A 20230-nucleotide genomic window follows, 5' to 3' on the forward strand; every position below is an offset into this window, starting at 1 on the left:
TTTTCCTGTGAGGAGGCGGCGGGGGCGGCTAATGGAGTTGCTGCCGGGGAGGGAGCGCTGCCGCTGAACTTCCCCGCGGGCTTTTCCCCTCCTCTCCCCCTCGTCGCTGCGGCCGGGGGCTCTTCTCTCGCCTGGCAGCTCTTCTCCTCCCTCCCCGCTCGCTCTGCACACAAACAGCCGTGACGCATCCTCTCTCTTCTCCGTCCCACCCCCCCCCCTTTCCCACCCCCGGGCTGGTTTAAAACGCCTCCCTCCCCCCGTCACCAGCCTTCTCTCTGGGGCCGGCTCGTCCTCCCTCCGCAGTGCTCGGCGTCGCTTTGGAGGGGGTGGGAAAGCCCAGCTGAGCCGCTCTGCCCATTTCCCCCTTCCCCCGCCCGCCCCAGCTTGTGGCGGCGGCTCTGGTGTCTGGAGGAATTTCTGCCGCCGCCTGCCCCGGCTGGGTGCGAGAGGCGGGCGGGCAGGGAGGCAGCCGAGCAGCAGCAGCAGGAGGAGGAGGCGGAGGGGGCAGCAGCGAAGGCGGCTGCAGCGGGAGATGAGCTGCAGCGGGAGGACGGTGCGGTGCAGCTTTTTGCGGCGGGGAGCCCTCCCTGGTCTCCGCCACTCTGTTCCCCTTTAACTGGGAGCAGCTGAAGAGCAGAAGATCCGTGGTTGTTGCTGCTGTTTTCCACCACCACCTTCATCATCATCCGTCTCTAAAGACAGCGGGAATTAACGCTCCACCGCCGGACAACAGGATTTGGTGTTTCCAGGATAAAGATCGCTTTTCCCCTCCCTCTCCCTCACTTCCCAACCCTGCCCGTGCCCTGGCCGGGGGCGGCGGACCGGGGGGGGTAACAATGGTGAAGTTTCTGGTGAGTTCTGGCTGCGCCCTGGCTGCGTCGGTGCTGCTCCATCTCCCTGTCGGATCGCGGTGAGGAGAAAATGAGCGAAGAGACGGCGACTTCTAACAACGAGTAAGCGGCCGTTCCCCCCTCACCGCGCCCCGGGATCGGGCTGGGGATCGGGCTCGGCGCGTCCCTCCGGCTCCGCGACCCGCGGGGGCCTCTGCCCGCGCACGTACGTGTCCTGGCCTCGCCGTGCGCGTACTGCGCATTTCTGCCCGCGTACATGGAAGCCCAGAGGCTGCCTCTTTGTGAAGGAGCTCGGTTTAGAAGGGCTGCGAGCCAGCGGCCAGAAAAGCGTGGTTTAGTTAAAGCCTAGTAGAAAACGGTGCAGGTAACGATGGTGTCTTGGAGGGGGAGGATGGGATTCGAATGCCCGGAGAGGTGTCGGCACGTACCACCTCTGATAATATCCTATTACTTGTAGATATTTCACATGGAAACTAGTGTGTGGGAGCTTCATCCTGCAGGAAACTGCTCCTGAATTTTAATTGGATGAGTCAGTCAGTGTAAATACAGCTTAAACCTACCCTGAAGCCTTTTTTTTTTTTCCTCCTTTTAATGAGCACTTGGGACTTTTTTTTTTTTTTTTTTTGACAAAAAAGGGGACATACAAGGATATCTTAATATTTTTAATGTGACTGGTTTGGAGGAAATCCAAAGGAGAATGTGTGTGTGCGGCTGTATCCCCCTGCACGTAATCTGGCTTTGAAATACATTTGGGATCGGAGGAGATAAATATTTCTCAGAAAACATCCGAGTTCTTTATGGCATTGAAAAACAAATATAAAGTATTTTGAAACTTTTCTGTTATCGCGCAGTTTAAGGTCGATCGCTGCAGCCTCCGAGCTTTAGTGTTCGGATGTGCGATGTCGGCGTTTGCTGAGGCTGATTTTATGAATGATGCGGCTGGCGGCCGCGGCCATGGCGATGGGGAGGGAGCGCTGCGCCCATTGTACTTGCAGGTAGCGGTGGGTGGATGCGGAGCAGCCCAGCCCAGCCCGGCCGAGGGGCTGCGGAGAGGGCTCCTCCGGCAGGAAAGGCGGGTTGCCCGTGTCCCTGCCTTCCTCTGGGCAAAGCCTGCGCACCTTCCTGTGCGCTCCCCAAAACACGACGCTTCGATCCCCGGGGGCCGTGGATGCGAAGCCGCGTAGGGGAGCGGAGCCGCTAAGCCCCGCGCTGCTGAGCGCGGCGCGGAGCGGGCCGGGCCGGGCGGGAGCCTCTGCGGCGCCCGCGGGGCCGGAGCCGGGGCCGCCGCCATGTTTCCTTTTTTGTGAATCGCTCTCATTTGCATACCACAATCTCCATTCATAAAAAAAAAAAAAAAACCAAAAAAATTTTTGCTGTCACCACCGCTGACCTGCGGCAAAACCTGCCCTGCAGAATGCCTCAAGCTGCTGCTCCTGGGCTGAGGACCAGCCTGCAGCCAGCGGCTGGCGGAGGGAGGTCTCCAGGACCTGCTGTATTAATATGTGCTGTTCGCTGCTTGTTGACACAGTTATGTGGGAAATATCAGCTCGGGGAGGTGCTGGGAGCACGTGATCAGCTCCATTCATAAAATACCTGGCTGTCCATTCACAGTGCAGTACAGTGTCTGCATTCAGCTGCCTCGCCGATCAGACCTGCATGGGAAGGGAGAGGCAGCCAGGCCGGCAGGTTTATCAGAGAGGGCAGCAGAAAGAGGGCTTATGGCTGCGAGCATGGGAAGTTACTATAAAGATGGGGGGAGGAGTTGATTTTATGGTTTGTGTTTGTCTTTTTCGTATAAAGGAGCATTCGTTCAGAAGTACCTTCTTGCTGTACCGTCTAACATTGGAGTAGGGAAGAGTTTTATTCAGAAAACGTTGAAATATTTTTCCCTCCAGAAACACTGACTTGAAAATAAAATACCGAAAATCCAATTCATTATCATGAATGTGTTTTTGAGAGATTATGTTAATCCATTTGGGGTAATTTACATTTTATTGAACAATATTGTCTAACATCTGCAACATATCAACGTAATGTAGAGGGAAGTCAATCATACCTAATGAGATATCTGAAAATGTTGCCTATTATGAAGTACAGGTAACAATGAAGACAACTACATTGATAGAAATCAGCACTGCAGTTTGGCTTTGTCAGTTGACTTTGAGAATTCTATAGCAGATTAGCTATCATCATTTCTCCTTAACCTATGCTGTGCTGAAGAGACCTGAGATATCAGAATAACAGAGAAAGGTTTAAATATGGTATAAACTGTTTAGAGGTCAGTGTATTAGCTTTGATTTTCAATATTTTGATATCTTTCAAAAATAAAATCGGATGAAACTTAGTAATAGAGGTTCCCTGAAGCAGACAGTCTCTTTGATGTTACTGTTTTGTGGTTGCCGGTGTTAAAATTGTGATGTTCACTGCTCAAGAAAACACTATTTCATTATCTTAACAGGTTACGCTAAGGCGATCCTTAATTATACATTAATGGAGTGGAGGAGGTGGTGTTGTTTATGCAACCTAAGAGAATACATGGAAGTTTACTAAGCCTTACTTAAAATGAGAAAGGAAAGCTCACATACAATATTTGGTTTGAGTTAATTCAGTGTTGTTATAGAGCAAAATATGTATAACCTTACAAAGCACAATAAACAGTGCTTTTTCTCAAGAGATTTTTTTTTTTTTTTACTTTGCTTAATAGAATGTTAGAAGAAAAATAGGAAAAATATTTTTCAGTTTCATTTGCGTCTTTTTAACACCATTTTTGGTGAGGCCAGGCTCGTCATTCCTCTTTGGTTGATTTTGCACACAGCATAAGTGTGTCACTTTAAATGATTAGGAAATATGATTGAAACTCCAAATAAACCATTTGTAAAAATAGGGCAGATATACCAATTGAAATTCATCATCTATTAAAGTTCACTGTATTTAATTTTATCAGTATAATTGATGACATCGGTGGCCTCAAATTCATTAAAAAAAAATCTCGGCATATAACCCTTAGGTTATACGGGTACTTTGCAAAGCATTTTGTGTCATTGTGGCTACCGGGAATATTCTGGTAACTAAGCATTATTCTTTGTTTATAAAACTTCATTTTATGGATAAGATAAAAATATTTGCGGTGTTTAGAGTTTGACCTCAGTTAATAATGTTAAATTCTTGGTGGTGGTAAGGATTTATTAAAAAGCTGCATTAAGGACTACTAGCTTTCTTGTCAGTCATGAACATGTGGAAGGTGGCCTTATAAAATTCTGATTGCCACGAATGAATCTTCATTGGTGATTTTTACATTGTTCTTGTAATGATGTTATTGTATTTGTCAGTTAGATATTAGAGTATTTCTAAACCTCCAGATAATTTTCTTTTTTTACCCCTCAGTGTTTTGCAATCTCTGTGGTTCACATGAACACAAGGTGGTGTTCACAAATACTATCAGTTTTAAATGAAGAATTTAGTAGGATTTGTGGACTCATGGGTCAATTGCCTGTTCACACAACACAATAATATCAAAACAGGCAGGTCAGCAAGCACTGTACCGAATTCCTGTTTTGGTGGCAGATGTTATTGCAGTCTAGAAACACTACTGAATTTCAGTGTTAGGTAGAACAGAGTAATTGTTACGTTATGTAGTCCCCATTCAGTAGGGATGAATGATGACAGGCTTAAGATGGAGTCTGCGTCTCTGCTATTGAAAAGTAGGAGCACTGCTTTATTGGCTTGTTTACTTTTCCGTCTCTTGCAGGTGGCCTCTTTCTATTTCAGGGAATGCTTGTGCTTTTGAATTATATTCGGGGTTGTTTTTACCTACTGTATTTTTACAGATTCAGACTGTCATATGCTAATTGGTTTGCTACATAAATATGGGTAATCTTATACTAATTTTCCTGCATAATTTAATTCAGGAGAGATTATAAATTACAGAAACAGCGAGTATGTACTAATGCTGTGTGTTTAACAGCTTCTAGATTATGATGTTATAAATGTCCTGAAGTGTTGATTTGAACAAGTAAAGCTGAACTCAATTTTTATAGTAAAATACTTGGTTGATATGTTCGTGTCTTACTTCAATATATAGGAAAATACTGTTTATACTCCATTTGTGCTTCAGAACTTCTTGTATTACAAGCCCAAATACTGAAAGATGAACATGAAACCATACCATAAAAAGTAAAGCCAACTAGTTTCATGTTATTAGTTCTGGGAGGATTTTAACATTTTTCAGCAGGGTAATTTTCTTTCTACTATTTAGAGCATGTATAGACTTGGGAATTCTTCATCTCTTAATATAAGGAATTTGTAAAAAGAAGCAAGGTTTGGTGGGTGTTTTTGTTTGTTCTTTGTTTGTTTGTTTTAAGGGAAGTATCTTCTAAAATGGGAAAACATTGCTATCCTGATGTATTTTCTTTTTGGGAAATTGTTCCTTATAGAGTCCCAGGGAAGCTTTTCCAGTCTCATGAACTGTTTCTTGCTGTCTCTTTGGCTTTATGTTACGTGACACTATTTTGAAGGTGAAACTGAATTTGCATGTTACATAATGTGGGAGTCTGGTTTTTTGTCGTTGTTTGGTTGTTTTTTTAGTTTTAAAAAACAAGTTCACATTAGCAACATTCTTTGATTACTGTGGTATTGCAGAAAAATGCTTTCTGGATGTTTCAGCACAACTGGAGCTAGCAATAATATTTGAATTAAAAAATGTCGAGTGTTTCCCTTGTTTATTCATTTAAAATTTAATGTTCCTGAAGTGTTGAAGTGGCAGTGAGGTTGTCAGTGTATGTTTCAAAAGTGGAGACATTTCTTCAAAGGAATATATCTTCAGCAGGATCAGAAGTCACAGGATTAAAGCTGAGTGGTTTTCAGGCTAAACACTGGCATTTTTGTTTGTTATTTACTGATTCTTGTGTACATCTAGAGAAGTCATATGCATTGGTGATGACTTGATGGGATATGACAAACACCAGAAACAAAAAATACTTTTCAGAATATTGACATAAGTTTAAAAAGGAGACAAAGGAAATACTTTTGTGGTTTTTGGCTTTTACTCCGCTGATTCAAAAAAAGTAACTATGTTACGGCATACAGTGTATGTGGTCTTAAATGGTGGTGTTCTAATGTTTAAATGTCTACTTTCTCCCTCTTACTGTTTTTTCTCAATTGGAACATGTCGCAATTTCCTTAAAGGAATTTGAAAGATGACTGGGAGTTGCCATGTTGCTGAAGATCTCAGTTTCTTTATGGTTGTATTAAAAAGGAGCTATCTGTGTCTTTTTCCTCTCTGTTCTAGTGTGCAACAACATTAAAGCAAGAAAATTTTAACTAGCACGGTTTACACAGTTACTGAATGGCTGGAACTGGTTGTACACAAAAATTAAATGGTCCCTGAAAATGTAAAATTTGTTCCTCCTTTCTTACCCTTGAAAATATTAATTCTTCTTTCTGAAAGCACTTCTAGTTGTGAAGTATTTATTTAATTAATGGTGACTAAGGAAAATTCGATAAGATGTAAACATATTTGCGACATTTTTTATACTTTCTAATACTTTGGTAAGTTTGTCTTCTAACCAGTATTGTTATTCAGCAGAAATAATCTTCAGCGATTGTTGTTTTTTGAGGGAAAGAAGGGGACTGGATGCTCTTTTGGTATGCTGTGTTAACATATATTTTTAGACTTAAGACAATAGCAATGCATACTTTTGTTGTGCTTACTTTTCCTGTACTCTGTAAGAGAAGATTTTCTTTGCTAGCGCTTAGACTATATCTATTAAAATCTGTTGGCTGGCACTACTCCCTGTGGTTTTCCTCATACATAAGGTGGTATCATGTTGTATATGGCAGCGGATTTCATGGGATATAGTACCAGGGTAAACATGGTATCTCTGCTACTTGAAAAATCTCTAATAGGAATCACACAGGATCACAGAATGTTAGGGATTGGAAGGGACCTCGAAAGAGCATCTAGTCCAATCCCCCCGCCGGAGCAGGAACACCTAGATGAGGTTACACAGGATCAATCACTAAGACTACGGTGGTATTGAACAGCACTTACTTGCAGTAAGCAAGCTGACATTTTAGATGTGAGTTTTCACATATTTTCAAGCTTATCTTTTACTCTATGTTCATGCTGATAATCTGTGATATCGCTCTGTTAAAAGAATATATATTCATTTATTTATATTCAGTGCTTTATATTCACTGTTTTTCTCCTACTTATGACAAGGAAATAAAAAAAATGACCAACAAATCTTTAGATATGCTGAGGGACAACAAATGTGCATTTAGGTGTTTTGAGTACTAAAATTAGTTATAAATGTGTGTCCAATTAAATAATAACTTACTTGCTACACACAGGTGCAGACCCTAATTCCCAATGCTCCAAATAAGGTGAAGAAAATAAATAGTAATAATAATTAAAAAGTCCAAATATAATGATGATAAATACATATATATGTGCAAGGAGATCACAAGCATTTTTTCTGTAAGAATTCGCTGTCATATGACAGTAAATACTTCAATTCAAACAGGGAAAAATAGGCCATAGAAACTTCAGCAGTTACTGTGCTCTATTCTGCATTGCTGCCTGATACCAAGTTTCCATTCAAAAGAAAATATTTTTCACGTGTGTGCTACACAAGAATTCCCCAAATGTGTACTGTTGAAACATTTAAACCTATCTAAAAATGAGGTGGTAAAGATTTTTTTTTTCTTCTTCTTTTCCACCCCTCTCCCCTCCAGATGTATTCATTCTTGTGTTTGAAAATTTTGACTACTGCCGTTTGTGATATTTTCATTAGGTAAGGAAGTCTTGTAATCCATGCTTCTGCTACAGCAAATCAAACACCTGTTCAGAACCCTTAAGGAAATTCTGTGAACTGATGTTTGGCTTGAATGGTTTCTGAGAGCTGGTGTCATTAAAGTCTATGGAAGAGTTGTCCTTTTTTCTTTTAAGTACCAAATAAATAGGTCTTCCCCATGATGATCTGACAACTGTTAACAATTATTCTTTTTCTTTGACTTGGACTGATGTGTTGCAACACTAACTGAAGTTTGTCAAAGCAAAAATGAAACTGATTTATTTCAGTTTTAGTAAAGTCAAATTCTGTGAATAAACAAGAATTTCATTAATAAAACAAGTAATTACTAAAAACTAGTGTCAGGTTTATTAAAAATTGTTACTGAAACTGGATGCCTTCCCTAAATAAACCCAGAGTTGGTAAAATATAACTCTCCATGAGTGGTATAAACCTTGCGGACAGAAGTGATTTCTCTCTTTAACCTTTTGAAAGGATTAAGTAAGCATAGTGAAAGGTGGGAGTATAGAGCTTGCTCTGATTTGCGCATTTTTGTGTAGCTTCCTAGAAACTTTTCAACCCCTCAGACACGATGAAGTACTATGTATTTCTTTCCATGTATGGTGGGCTTACTCTGGATCTCAGTACAGCATGCCTTAATATGAAGTCTGTGACTAGGACCCCAATATATGTTGAGCCTTGAAGAGGAACACATTTCTGAAAGGTCTAAAGAAGCTAATTCAGGATTTAGAGTTGAGGCCTATACATTTAAAATGGGAAATACTTTTTTTTTTTTTAATCTAAATAAGTGGCTAACCTTATGTAGCAAACATGTATGTTTTTAAGCACTAATTACTGTTGCTAATCACTGGTCTTTGCTCCCTTTAGGACTGAGAATAGACTGGAAGTTTTCTTGCAGGGTAGACTTAAGTATGTTTGTGCCCTCTTCAAGGGGCAGTTATATATATCTCATCACAAGTTCCACTTCTAGTTCAAATACTACTGATCTGTGCTACTGATGTTATGCAAAAAGTCTTTGGGGTTACTGTCTCTTCAATTTTGCAAAATTTTAAGAAAAACTAGAATAAATTATGATGACTGGTACCAATGGTACATAATAAGTGTGCCAGGTGAATGCAAAGTTGCAAAATGAAATGCTTGGGAATTTTCAGACCTAAGAACATAAATTGTTTGTTCAAATATAATCCATGTGGTCAGGGGGTATGAATTTTTATGATTTTGATAATGAGACAGAGTCAGGAATATAACCAGATTGCCTGCGTTCTGCTCTCAAAGCTTTAATACTAGGAAATGCCCATTTCCTTTTTTTCAGCCTGTTGCCTCATTTGCCGCTCATCCTGTGCCAGGGTGGAGGACTGCACCTTCTGATTGCACATGGATGATGTTGTGTAATTGAAGACTGCATCTTAATAAGTATTAAAATTCTGTAAATACTAATACTGAAAAGTAAAACAATGTTCTAACAAGTTTGCTAGGGTTTTGTTCATTTGTTACTGCAGTTTAGTCTGGTTTTGGTTTTTAATCTTCAGATTTTAATTATGGGAGTATTTCAGATGCTGGTAATGTTGCTGTCAATCTATTCCAGACTTGTAGTTTCTTATATTTTTGTTTGCGTGATTTTTCTTAATCCTTATCTGAAAGTTGTGATTTTGAGTTATTTTCCCCCGGTTTGGAAGCTCTCTCTAGTGTGGTTTGAGAAGTTATTTGAGGGAAGACTGCATTTGTTACACTGAACTTGCTTTTGGTTTGTTTCTTTTAAGGTGATGATGACATCTGTTACGAGAAGTCATGCCACTATGGGATATGTGCGTCTGGCATGCTAGTGGCAGAGTTAGGCTGTTGACATGTATGTTCATATTTATTGTGGAGGCACCTAACATATGGATTACCATTAAGTCTGAGTTTCTGTGGTGTCACTCATATCCTACAGGAATAATGTCACTACTTCAGGAATGTAAGTGCAAAGTACTTGCAGCTCTCATTGAAATGAATATGGCAGTTGCTTGTCGTTTCTTAATCAGTAAATATGTTTTTCTAATTAGATCTTTTTTTCTACCTTTTTTTTTTTTGGCAATTGGTAGGTAAAGTGTATTGTTCTTTATTTTTTTTTACTACATTCTGCTCTGTGGTTCCTGAAGAAGTTAGAGTGTCTAAAATCAGGCTGTTACTACACAGCTGGTTTTATGCATTAAAGCCCATAAATGTCCTGACTGAGTCTTCCTTCATCTTCTGCTGCTTTCAGCCTCCAGAAAACTTTTTAATGGATGTGTAACCACTGCTTAAACAGTCCTGTGATGATCTCTAGCACAGTACTTTCATGCTTTCTGTATTTGTACTGAACGAGTCTTGCTTAAAATATCTTGTATTGTCTTAGCTGTATTCAACTTGACACATCCTCTAGAAAAGCCCCCATATGCACCTTAAAATGTACGTGCTTTGTTACTATGGTGATGGAAAAGAATCGTGCATGTTAACAACCCCGTGTTAGGTAATGGAGGATTTGCAGAAATCAGTTAAGCATTTGCCTGGGGCACTTAAAATTGAGTCTGTGGCCATACCTCCATCCCAGCCTCTTGGCTAGAGACAGGCTGAGGGAATCTTGTTGTGGGATTAGACACTTCTCTGTTTTCAGGTTGTTCAGGGGGTGAAGAGGACTTTTGGGAAATGGTTTCAGGAGAAGTTGAAGTAGTACTGCCTTATCACATGCTTTTAATTATCTTACATCTTATACTTAGGATGCTCTGCACAGTGTAAAGGAGATGCTTGTGCAAGCATGTTGTATGTTTGTCACTGATGCAAAACCAGTTTTGTTTGTCTTTGAACTCCCTAGGTTGACAGTGCAGGAATTCACTACCTTTTATTTCGGTGTTATGGCTGCGTGCAAATCCTGCAAAGAGTAAATATGTCCATGTTCATTCCCCTGAAGCAAAGTAGAAAAAATGAGCTCTTCTTCATCTATTGGTTGAATTCTGGATGAAGATCAGGTCTAGTCAAGGAAGCTGTTCCAGAGCGAGACATGAATTTAGAGTGCTATGGTTTAGTATAATGTAATTTCCTGTGGGGGCCTTTTATTCTTGTCCTTCTGGAGTAAGTTGTGAGTAACTACGGGAAAACTGATAAGCTTAGCTGTCTAACTAGAGGAGCTTTTCAGGTTCTCCCATCTTTCCTTCTCTGCTGTACCATTGCAGTTTTCTTGCATTAGTTGTTATTTGTGTTTTTCTTTTTTCTTTCATCTTGCTGAAACTGGCATATGTTTCTGTGTTTTGAAGTGTGTTGGCTTTTAGAGAGAGACCCATTTTTGTAGGTTTTGGGTTGGTTTTAGCATTTTAGGAAGCCTTTTTCTGAGTATTTCTCTGTATTAGTGTTCTCATACAGCTTCTCCAGAAAAACTTCTCCACAAAATAAGACGCTGATTAGCGTCTCTTTGAGACATTTTGGCTGGCTCACTGACCACCCTTACAGGTCTTAATACCAGGGTTTCACCCTTGAGCAATGCTAGCAAGAAGCCTGTTTTTTGCCATTCTGGGACAACAAAAACATAACCCAAATAAAACCATGTGTTTCCTTTGCTGTAGACAGACAGAATGCTTCCCATAGACTACAAGATCATTCTCCTTTCAGCAGTGAAAGAAGACATAACAGAAATGTTGAAAATCAATGTTGAGTGAGGTCCCCAGTAGAGAAAATTCAACTTTCTTGACGTTTGTGAATAAATCTTCCTGAAGTAGAACTACAATTATTTGTATAGCTTCTTTTCTGAACAATGTCAAAATGTATGGATTCGACTTTTGGAATAACTGGAAATAAGTTTACCAAATCATATTTCAGCTCATTTTTTAGGCCTGAGCAGCTCCTGGGAGGTATAGGATTTGCTTTTCTATCTTTTAGCAAATCTGCGCTGCATGAGCTTGATCCTCACAACTGAAGCTCAATGGATGAAGCAAAAGCTTTTAAGTAAGCTTTAAGGTCCTCATGTTCCTTCCAGCTGAGGGTGCAAACAATGGGTTTTGATCGGTGTATCAACCCAAATAAGGCATGATGATCCAAATCTTACAGCAGAAAGGATCTGCTTTCTACGTTTTTTGTTTCTTGTGTAATTTAGGTGTTTTACAGTGGAGAAAGCATAACTGTCATTTCCCAGTTACAGCATTAATATCTGTGATCTAGGGTGTATTTGTTGAGAGGGGTTTTTTTTGCACCTTCAGTGTTCCTTGTCTGAGACAAGTACTCTTTTTTTTCTGTATAATAAAATGGTATATTTGATTCCTCAGAGATGCAGTCTTAACAGTTAAATCGAAAGATGCTGTTCAAGCTTTTATCTTTTTACCAGGAAAATCAGTTTAGTTGTTTTCAGTAGAATGCAACTTCTGTTGTCTTTATTTACACTGGAAAATTCCATTCTCCAAAGGACTGTTTTTGCCTTCCTCTGCAATTAGTTCTTATTTTATAATAGCTCAGCAAATAATTTTGTCAGGAATGGTTTCTGTTTGACTTTGGGATATGTCCTTTGGCAATAACAATGCTGGTCAAAAAGTAGGAGGTTCTCTTGGTGCATTATTCTAGTAGGTCACAAGAAGACCGCATTGATCCTCATCCAGGTTTAAACAGCCAGGCAGTATTTGTATGCCTTTAACTTCCATAGAGAGCACGATCAGAAATTGCCCCAGTATCTGACAGCAGAAGTTGGGAGGATCATGTATTACTTCTGTCTATCATTTTCTGAAGGTTTGTTTTTTTCCTCATGATAAAACTTCTGTTCATTCATCTTCATTCTCTTGAACTCCATTATATACCATTTCCGTCACAAAGGAAAATGTTTTGTGTGTGGTTTATTCATTTCAATACGTAGCCTTACAGCAGCAGTTGCCCAATCTGGTGGTTGAGGCTGCTACCAAGTGACCTTCCAAGATCCACAGGAATTAAGTTGAATTCAGTATTAATAATACTGTTTGAGGTGGCATGAAATTATCTGTCTGGAACTCTGAAGCTTTGGAAGTTGATGTTCATTTGTAAAACTGTGCGGAAAAGGATACAAGCAAATCTTCGTAGTTCTGTGGGTGTTTTTAAGAGATGTAAATCTGAACTTCTTTTGAAATGTCCCCTCAAATGGAATGAAGTTTTGTAGTGGTATAACTGATATGTGCTATGGGTGTGTTTGTTTTAGTGGGTTTTGGCAAACTATTTACATAATTGAAATACTTAACTTTTTTTTGTGTTGTGTGTTGGTTTTTTTTCCTCCAGATCCTTTCTGTCAACCTGTGAGGTATTTCAGAATAAGCTAAAGCTGCATAAGTACACAAGCCATTTAAAATAGAAATAAAAAGAATTCCATTAATACCCTGCATTTTACCAACACTGACAAATCCAGTTTCACTAAATAAATAGCACTGGTGCTGTCATTTTGACACAAAAAATAACTTTGTCTCTATGTAGTTAATAGCTGCCTCTTAAAGCATCTAAAGCAAATTTACAGTTGAGATCAGTTAATGAGGGAGAGTGGGAGTAGATTTATTTAAAATCCACTGAACTTAACTGCTCACTTGTTTGCTTTTTAATGGTAAAGCAGATCTGTGGTTTGAAATAGTTTGAGGAAGTTTTTGTGACAAGGCAAATGATGGTTCAGAACTACTTCAAAACTACAAAGGGGTCAACTACAGTTTCTCCTTTTTGTGAGACTGGAAATCTCCCTTTGAAAGTGTTCAGGCAACTTGATAACTGAGATATTGAAGATCTTTAGAGATGCAATTAATATCTGCGCAAAGTGTTCCAAGGGCATCACAAATTAATAATGGTTTAGTACTATATTTTATTATCTTAGGTTGTTAATGCTGCTCTTACCTGAAGATACTAATGCTTTACATAAAAACATAAGAATTGCCATAAAAGGATCTGGCAAAAATTCTTGTTGACATCCTTTCTCTGACTTTTCCACTTGCTATGCTTGGTTAAATTCCATGTGCATCTGTTTCCTCATCAGGAAGTTTGAGCTGAAATATATTATTTGTTTCTTGATTCTTTGAAAAACTTTACCATGTGGTTGTTTGATAGGACTTCATTTTACTTTAGCAGTCATTTAATTTTGGATGGTTTATCTGTTCTCAATACAAGTGTTGTGTTTTCAGTCATTCCGAATTTGAAGCGAGCTCAAATTACTATGCCAGATTATTCAGTGTTAATCTTTTGGTATAGTTTACTGTCCATATTTGCATGTTAGAACTTGAAATTAGTGGTAGTATCTAAACAAGGTATTTCAGAGTGTTGTGCACTGCATATTTCTTTTCTTGAAAAGGTTTGTCTCACAAGAACGATGTGAATAAGGTAATGAGAAAAAACGATAAACATGATGTTCTGGGGAAAAACTTAGCAACTCAGTTTTGTTAGGAAATGCATTGAATTTATGGTCCTGTCAGTGTTACCTGCTTGCTTTCTGATGCTAAAGTAGTGTTTTAGCAGAAGGAGAAAAGGGGATTGGGAGGTGCTGATGCTCTTGGGCTTTGGCCCTGAACAAGGACCTCATGAAGTGGGGAAAGTATCACCCGTGTCGCTTTATTTCAGTCTCCATTCAGTCGTGGCTTCCTCACTAATACTTGGAAGCTGGTTTTTTGGGTTTTTGTTTTTTTCTTTAAAGATGCTTCTTTACACTAGATACGTCTGAGGTGCAAACAAAGGATTTCTTGATTAAAAGTTAGGTAAATACTTCAAAATGTATCTGTGTGTTCCATTTACCTCTAAGTCTGTCTGTCATTTCTTACACAAACCAAAATGTGCTTAATATAAGTCAACTGAATGCAAGGAATTTCTGACTAGTTATTTGGGACAACGCAATACAAACTGTAAATGTGAAATCATGGGTTTGAGAGAGATGCTGAGTATTTTATTTTATTTTTATTTCTCATTGCTGTTAGTGGTGTTGGGCTTCTTGTAGACAATTTCCTAGAAGTAAGTTACAGCAGGGCTGTTCTTGTTGCACCAATGCTTTCTGTGCTATAAAATCTTGATGATGTATCATCAGTGGAACTGTATTGTTTTTTCAAGGTGGGATTAGAGAGATGCAGATATAAAATGAAAATAAGGGGGGAGAGGGGATGGAAGAGCAAAAGTAAACCTGCTGTAAGAGCTACCTATGTCTAGAAAATATACTAATTCCTTTCCTCTTATTAGGGCTGGGCCTTCTGCCAAGACAGATTTGCTGTTCCAGCTGGGGTTTGCAGAAGCTGTAGTGACTGCAGGAGGTGATATACACCATTCTTTTAATTCTCAGTGACATTGGCAGTTACCAAAGTTCCCTTTCTTTGGTCGAGATTACCCTTGCTAGAAGTTAAAGGCAATAGAGACAGTGAGACAATGCTGAAAAGATAAAGACAATTGACAAGGAGAGAAATCTAAGGCCTAGTTTTAGGTAGGCATTTAAAAGTCAATTAGGCAAAATACTGGCATTAAGTTTCTAAAATTATGTCAGATGTCTGTTTCGCTATTTGAAAGCTCTTCTTGTAGCAAATTTTTAAGCTTTTTCATTGAAGTACAGTAAAGTGAACATTAGAGTCTTTTATTAAGACTGCTTCTCATATTGAGTTATTCCCTGTCACCCAGTGTGTCGGATTCTGGAAAAATACCTAGTAAACTCCACAGCCTAATTGATGTACTCTTTGGAAGTGCTGGAAGCTATAGATACTTTGTCTAAGAATTGCTTCCAGTCATACCAGTGGTATTCATGGTACAAGAAAGAAAGCATTTCTAGGCAATTCTTATCGGCTTCACTTGTTAGCTTTCTTGCAACTTTTAAACGATGCCCAAACGCCATTCCGAAACTTTAAAGGAACTGCAAAGAGAAGTTTAAATGTCTCTGTGGGCTATGAAGCTGCCACTCTTTGTATGAAGAATGACAGGCTTCACCAGAATGCTTGGTTCTTAAGTCAGGAGACCATGATGCTGAAACACATTACAGCAATGTTATTTATATTCCGCCAAATGCAATTTGCCTGCAAGACTTATGTGTTAGCTTTTATGTGTGTGATAAACTCTACAGACTTCCACAGAGATCTGTAGGTCTACTCAGAGTGATATATTTAAATTTTTGCAGGACTGAAGCCCAAGTGTTTGCATTAAAAGATGTTTCTAGTTGCAGGCATATGCTGATTATTCAGTAGTGTGGCAGAAGTGTTTCTTTGGGATTGGTCTGTTACGATTAGGATTGTTGTTATGCCAAGATAAAGGGTTTTTACATTTAATAGTATTTGATAAGAGTTGTTTTAAGAAACCTGTTCTGATCCACCAGTAGTTACTTCCAACAACAACTTCTAAGCTCCCAGGGTCTCTTTGCTGTCCAGGAACCCTATTTTTAATTTCTCTGAATCTTTTACTTTTCTTCCTCATGAAGATTTATTGCTCCTTAGAAGTATCCTCAGTTAGCTACTTTAAGCCCTGAAAGTGGCCTTGTTCTGTGCTGTGTCTTGTCTTCACCCTGTGACAGAAAATGAGCTCCACTGGTCGGAGGGACAGGCCTGTGCTTTGGATCTTGGCTACCAAATAGAGCAGCTTTTCTGTTCACCCCACAGCTGCTGTTAATGTTTCATTCTGCAACTGCTAGAGGATGGGCAAGTAACCGTCCTCATACGAGACAAAAATATAGCTCCATTAGTCAGCTGGCGTGGGTTGTTGAAGCAGAAATGCAGGCAGTATTTTCTCCTGGTGGAGAGAAATCCATCACATCCTATTAAAGTTGCCATTAGCTGACTATGGGGGAATGTACATTTCCTGAATCCACGATTGCCTGTTCTCCTTACTTTGATGGCTGTCTACTTTAAAACTTGTAATTTAGTCATAACTATTATAAGATCATGTTACATCTCTGGGGTTAAATCTGTTTGACATATAATCTGTCTGAGAAAAGCCCTTAAGAAATAATGGTGCTCGATACTAACTGAACCTTAAATTATTGTGGCGTGATTTAGAGAACCTTGTTCCTCAAGAGGTTCTGTGAGCCCTGTAGGACCTCTAAAATTTAGTATTTTAACTTTTAGACTTTTAACTTTTAGTATTTTAACTCATTGCTGTTAAACATAGATTTAGAAGCTTCTTTCAAAGTTGAGTTTGTTTGGTTTTTTTGCAAGTAGCTTGTTTTTACAGCTGTCTTCTGAGGGCTGAAAATGTGAAGTCTAGTGGCATCTTTGACATCCTTTTTTCAATGTTCACTGTGTGGTTTAAGTGAGGGAGAGTTACAACCCTTCAACTTTTTCACACTAACATTTGAGCCTTTAAGGTGATTTTGGATGTTTAATCTTCATAACATGCAATTATGACATAAAACAGAACAAAGAAATACAGAGGTGCCTTCTTTTCATAGCTGCTTATCAATGAAAAGAAAATTGTTTTTCTTTGTTATTCTGGAAGTGGCAATTTTTAGTTATGTCTAGAGCAGCGTTTCAGTAAAGGATGACTTTTTCTCTCTAAGGCAAATAGAGATGAGGTCAGGCTTCCTCTTAGTTTAGTTTAGTGTTTAGAGATTTTGTTAAAATCTCTTGGCTGCCTCATTCCTTATTTCTTTAATTACTTATGTCCTTTTTTTAATGAAGTGTGGACAGAGAGTAATGTTCAAATCTCTTAAATTGAGAAGAATGAATATTTGCCCTTAACATGAGGAGTGAAACACTCTTTACAATAACACTTCTGGTATTAATATTGCAGATGTCATGGATCTGTGATTGCAGGTGCATTAACAACTATAAATTAAAGGCAGAGTATTTTTAAATCTTACCCTGTATGGCCCATGCCTGGCTCCACATTGTGTACAATATTAAAGCTGAAGAAGAAATGTTGCAATGGCAAAGTGTAGTCTAGTTTTGATTTTTTTTTTTTTTAATTGTAGTTATGTTTTAATAGAGACAGATCCTGGATATGTCTCAAGCTAGTTGGCAGTTGTCTGTGGTGTTTTTCATGTTTCTTTGGTGCAGGTAGTGGGCAACGCCTTATGCTGCTTGCAGTTTGCTTCCTCCTCCATCTGATATAGTTGCTTCTTGTTAAGAAGCTAGCTATGTGCTCATAAAGAACTTCAGAACATAGAAATGAACAGTAAGTTAAAATAAGAAAATGAGATGACTGTGTTGTTATACAAATATAATTTAGTTACATACTTAATGACTCTACTAGTTGAATTAAGTGAAAAAGTAAAAATTATGCAGCTCCAGCTGAGGGAGCTATTTTCTGTCAAGTCAGTTCCTTGCATGTTCAGGTAAGCTGTGCTCTCTAAAACTTAGTATGGAAATGTAGGCAAAATTTTGTACTATTTTACACAAGAACTTGGTTGCTGGGCTAAAAGTTCTTGTAAAATGCAATGATCATTTTGTAAGATTGAAAATAAAGTCTCTGTAAAAATCTGCTTAACTTTCCAGAAAAGAAAATGAGCAAGATCCTATTCCAGTGTCTTTGATCAGACAATCCTAGTTTTACTGAAGAGCTAAACATCATGTATCCAAAGGTTGGTCCCTGAGGGGCTGTGTCTGGTGGTTGTTTTCCCATGGGATTTTTGCACGTTGGTGTTCAATAGAGCTTTAATGTTTTCTCCTCACGAAAGGAAAATCCATCCCCACTACATTTCTGGTTGGCCTGCCTCTGCCTCGCAGCTTCCAGGCAGCTACAGAGGTTTCTTTTCAGCTTTCAACCTTTCCCCTCTTGAGTTTTACTCTCCTGCGAGTAGGCTCATCCTCTGCACATGTTGCTCATTAAACAGGCACTGTTTTTTCTTCAGTACAGTAATTTTCTTTATGTCAAAACCTTCCTGCATGCTGAATAATGCATCTGAGTCTTTGTTTTTGCTCCAGACTACTCAAAGTTGTGTGTAGGCAGCTGGCTAGTTGTGTGTGTGGTGAAGAGGGAAGCTGGAGTGCGCTGTAAATCCTTGTGTGAGTGTGAGCAGGGCTGCTCTTATCCTTGAAACAACATCTCCGCTAGTTTCTACTTGTCATTTTACTATATTGGCAGAATTTATTAACTGGTCTCTGTGAACACTGGTATCTCTAGGTTTTTCTCTATTACCTGGATCTCTTTGGATTGGGTTGGTAGGGAGCTTGTTTTGCCTCGTACAAATTGAAAGAGATTGCCATATGGTCTGGTATAGTTCATGTACACAACTGTGATCCAGTAGAAGAAAGGCAAACTCCCAGCCCCCTACTGCTGTTTCAGAAAGGAACAGACAGGAGGAAGTAGGAGTGAGAACAGATTTCTGGATAGATTGGTAGGCAGCGGGGTGAATTCTTAGCACTTCCCACCAGAAGTTTATTCTAATAGGCATCGGGTTTAACCATGTAGCTGCTGTTCCGGAAGCTGGAACATGAGGGTCAAGAGTAAATACATGAATAGACTTACAGGGCTAATTTTGAATTAAAATGGTAAAAGTATTTATTTCATATCTGAAACAAGGCTGTGAGGCTCTCTGCCCCTAGTCGTGTGAAGTTAATCATGGCTTGATTTTTTTGGTTTTAATTTCTATTTTTTTCAAACTTTATGTACAACTGAATGTAAGTACTACTGGCTATATCTGGAAAGCACTGCTGTAGCAGTATCCTGACTGTATGAAACTTTCCTAAGATTCACACCTGGTGGTGGAAGCATCTGTATAATAGATCTACAGTGACTGAAATATGTCATATGCAACAGAATTTCTTGGTTTCTGGGTCTTTTAAAGCAAAGGGGTAATTTTATCTATTTGTTCCTCCTGCACAGTATGGGAACAAATAGATTTTTATGTTGAACAAATGGCTATGCTACTGGTCATCAGTTTCGGGCTGATTTAACACAGAGCTAAATCAGTAAACAAAACAAACAGAAAAACAAACTATTTAAAATTAAAATCTGTGCATGGACTAGAGAACAACATTTATGGCTTTCCTCTGGATTAAAGATAAAATTATATATAAATGGCCCTTTGTATATAAATTCTCCTCCCCTCCGCCCCTTTCCCCCAAGGAATAGTTTAGGTAAGTCTTTACAGTTGTGTAAATCTGCATTTCTAATGATGAACTATTGTCTGGGGCTACCATTAGCAAGGGTAGTTTGCATTCACCTGCACAACTTTGGCCTTAGATCCAAGGGGCAGGTGACTGCAGGTGATTTGGGGCACTGGTCTGTCAGAATGATCTTTTTTGATGGTGGATTTTCTGTTTTGGTTGCACAGCTCAGAGTTGCCTACTGGTTTGAGTTAACACAAAGGAGGTAGCAGAATTGTGCCCCATGTCTGGAGGAAAAGAAGGGGATAGGGATTCAGAGTGGATTTAGTGAGTAGGTTTAGTTATCCCACAAAAAAAAAAAAATACTGCAGACCTACAGATGCTGCACCACTGGTAGAGCTCTATGTGTATGACTGTTTAGACATCTCCTATGAATAAAACCTTGCAATTAATAAGGAGCTCACAAAATGAGAGATCTATGTAGCATTTATGTGCTATGCATAGTGTACCATACACCTGTCGCATAACCACTGAAGGGAGCATCGCCCTTTAATTTTTCTCATGGAGATGCATCATCTGTGTGTGTCAGAATGCTTGCATGAATGTAATCTGGAAGCTGTTTTTC

At 39.3% G+C, this 20230-nt stretch overlaps 1 protein-coding gene across 1 annotated transcript in view; it reads left to right on the forward strand.

Moving 5' to 3' along the window:
* The first annotated feature begins 278 nt into the window (after positions 1-278).
* The window catches only part of SPRED1 (sprouty related EVH1 domain containing 1), a 60381-nt gene continuing 40429 nt past the window's right edge, over positions 279-20230 (forward strand). The window contains exon 1 of the mRNA XM_065635931.1: positions 279-953. Within this exon, the coding sequence (XP_065492003.1) occupies positions 922-953 (32 nt within the window). The 5' untranslated portion in view covers positions 279-921. The remainder of the gene's footprint in view (positions 954-20230) is intronic.

The sequence above is a fragment of the Caloenas nicobarica genome, chromosome 5, assembly GCF_036013445.1.
Source record: "Caloenas nicobarica isolate bCalNic1 chromosome 5, bCalNic1.hap1, whole genome shotgun sequence".
NCBI lineage: Eukaryota > Metazoa > Chordata > Aves > Columbiformes > Columbidae > Caloenas > Caloenas nicobarica.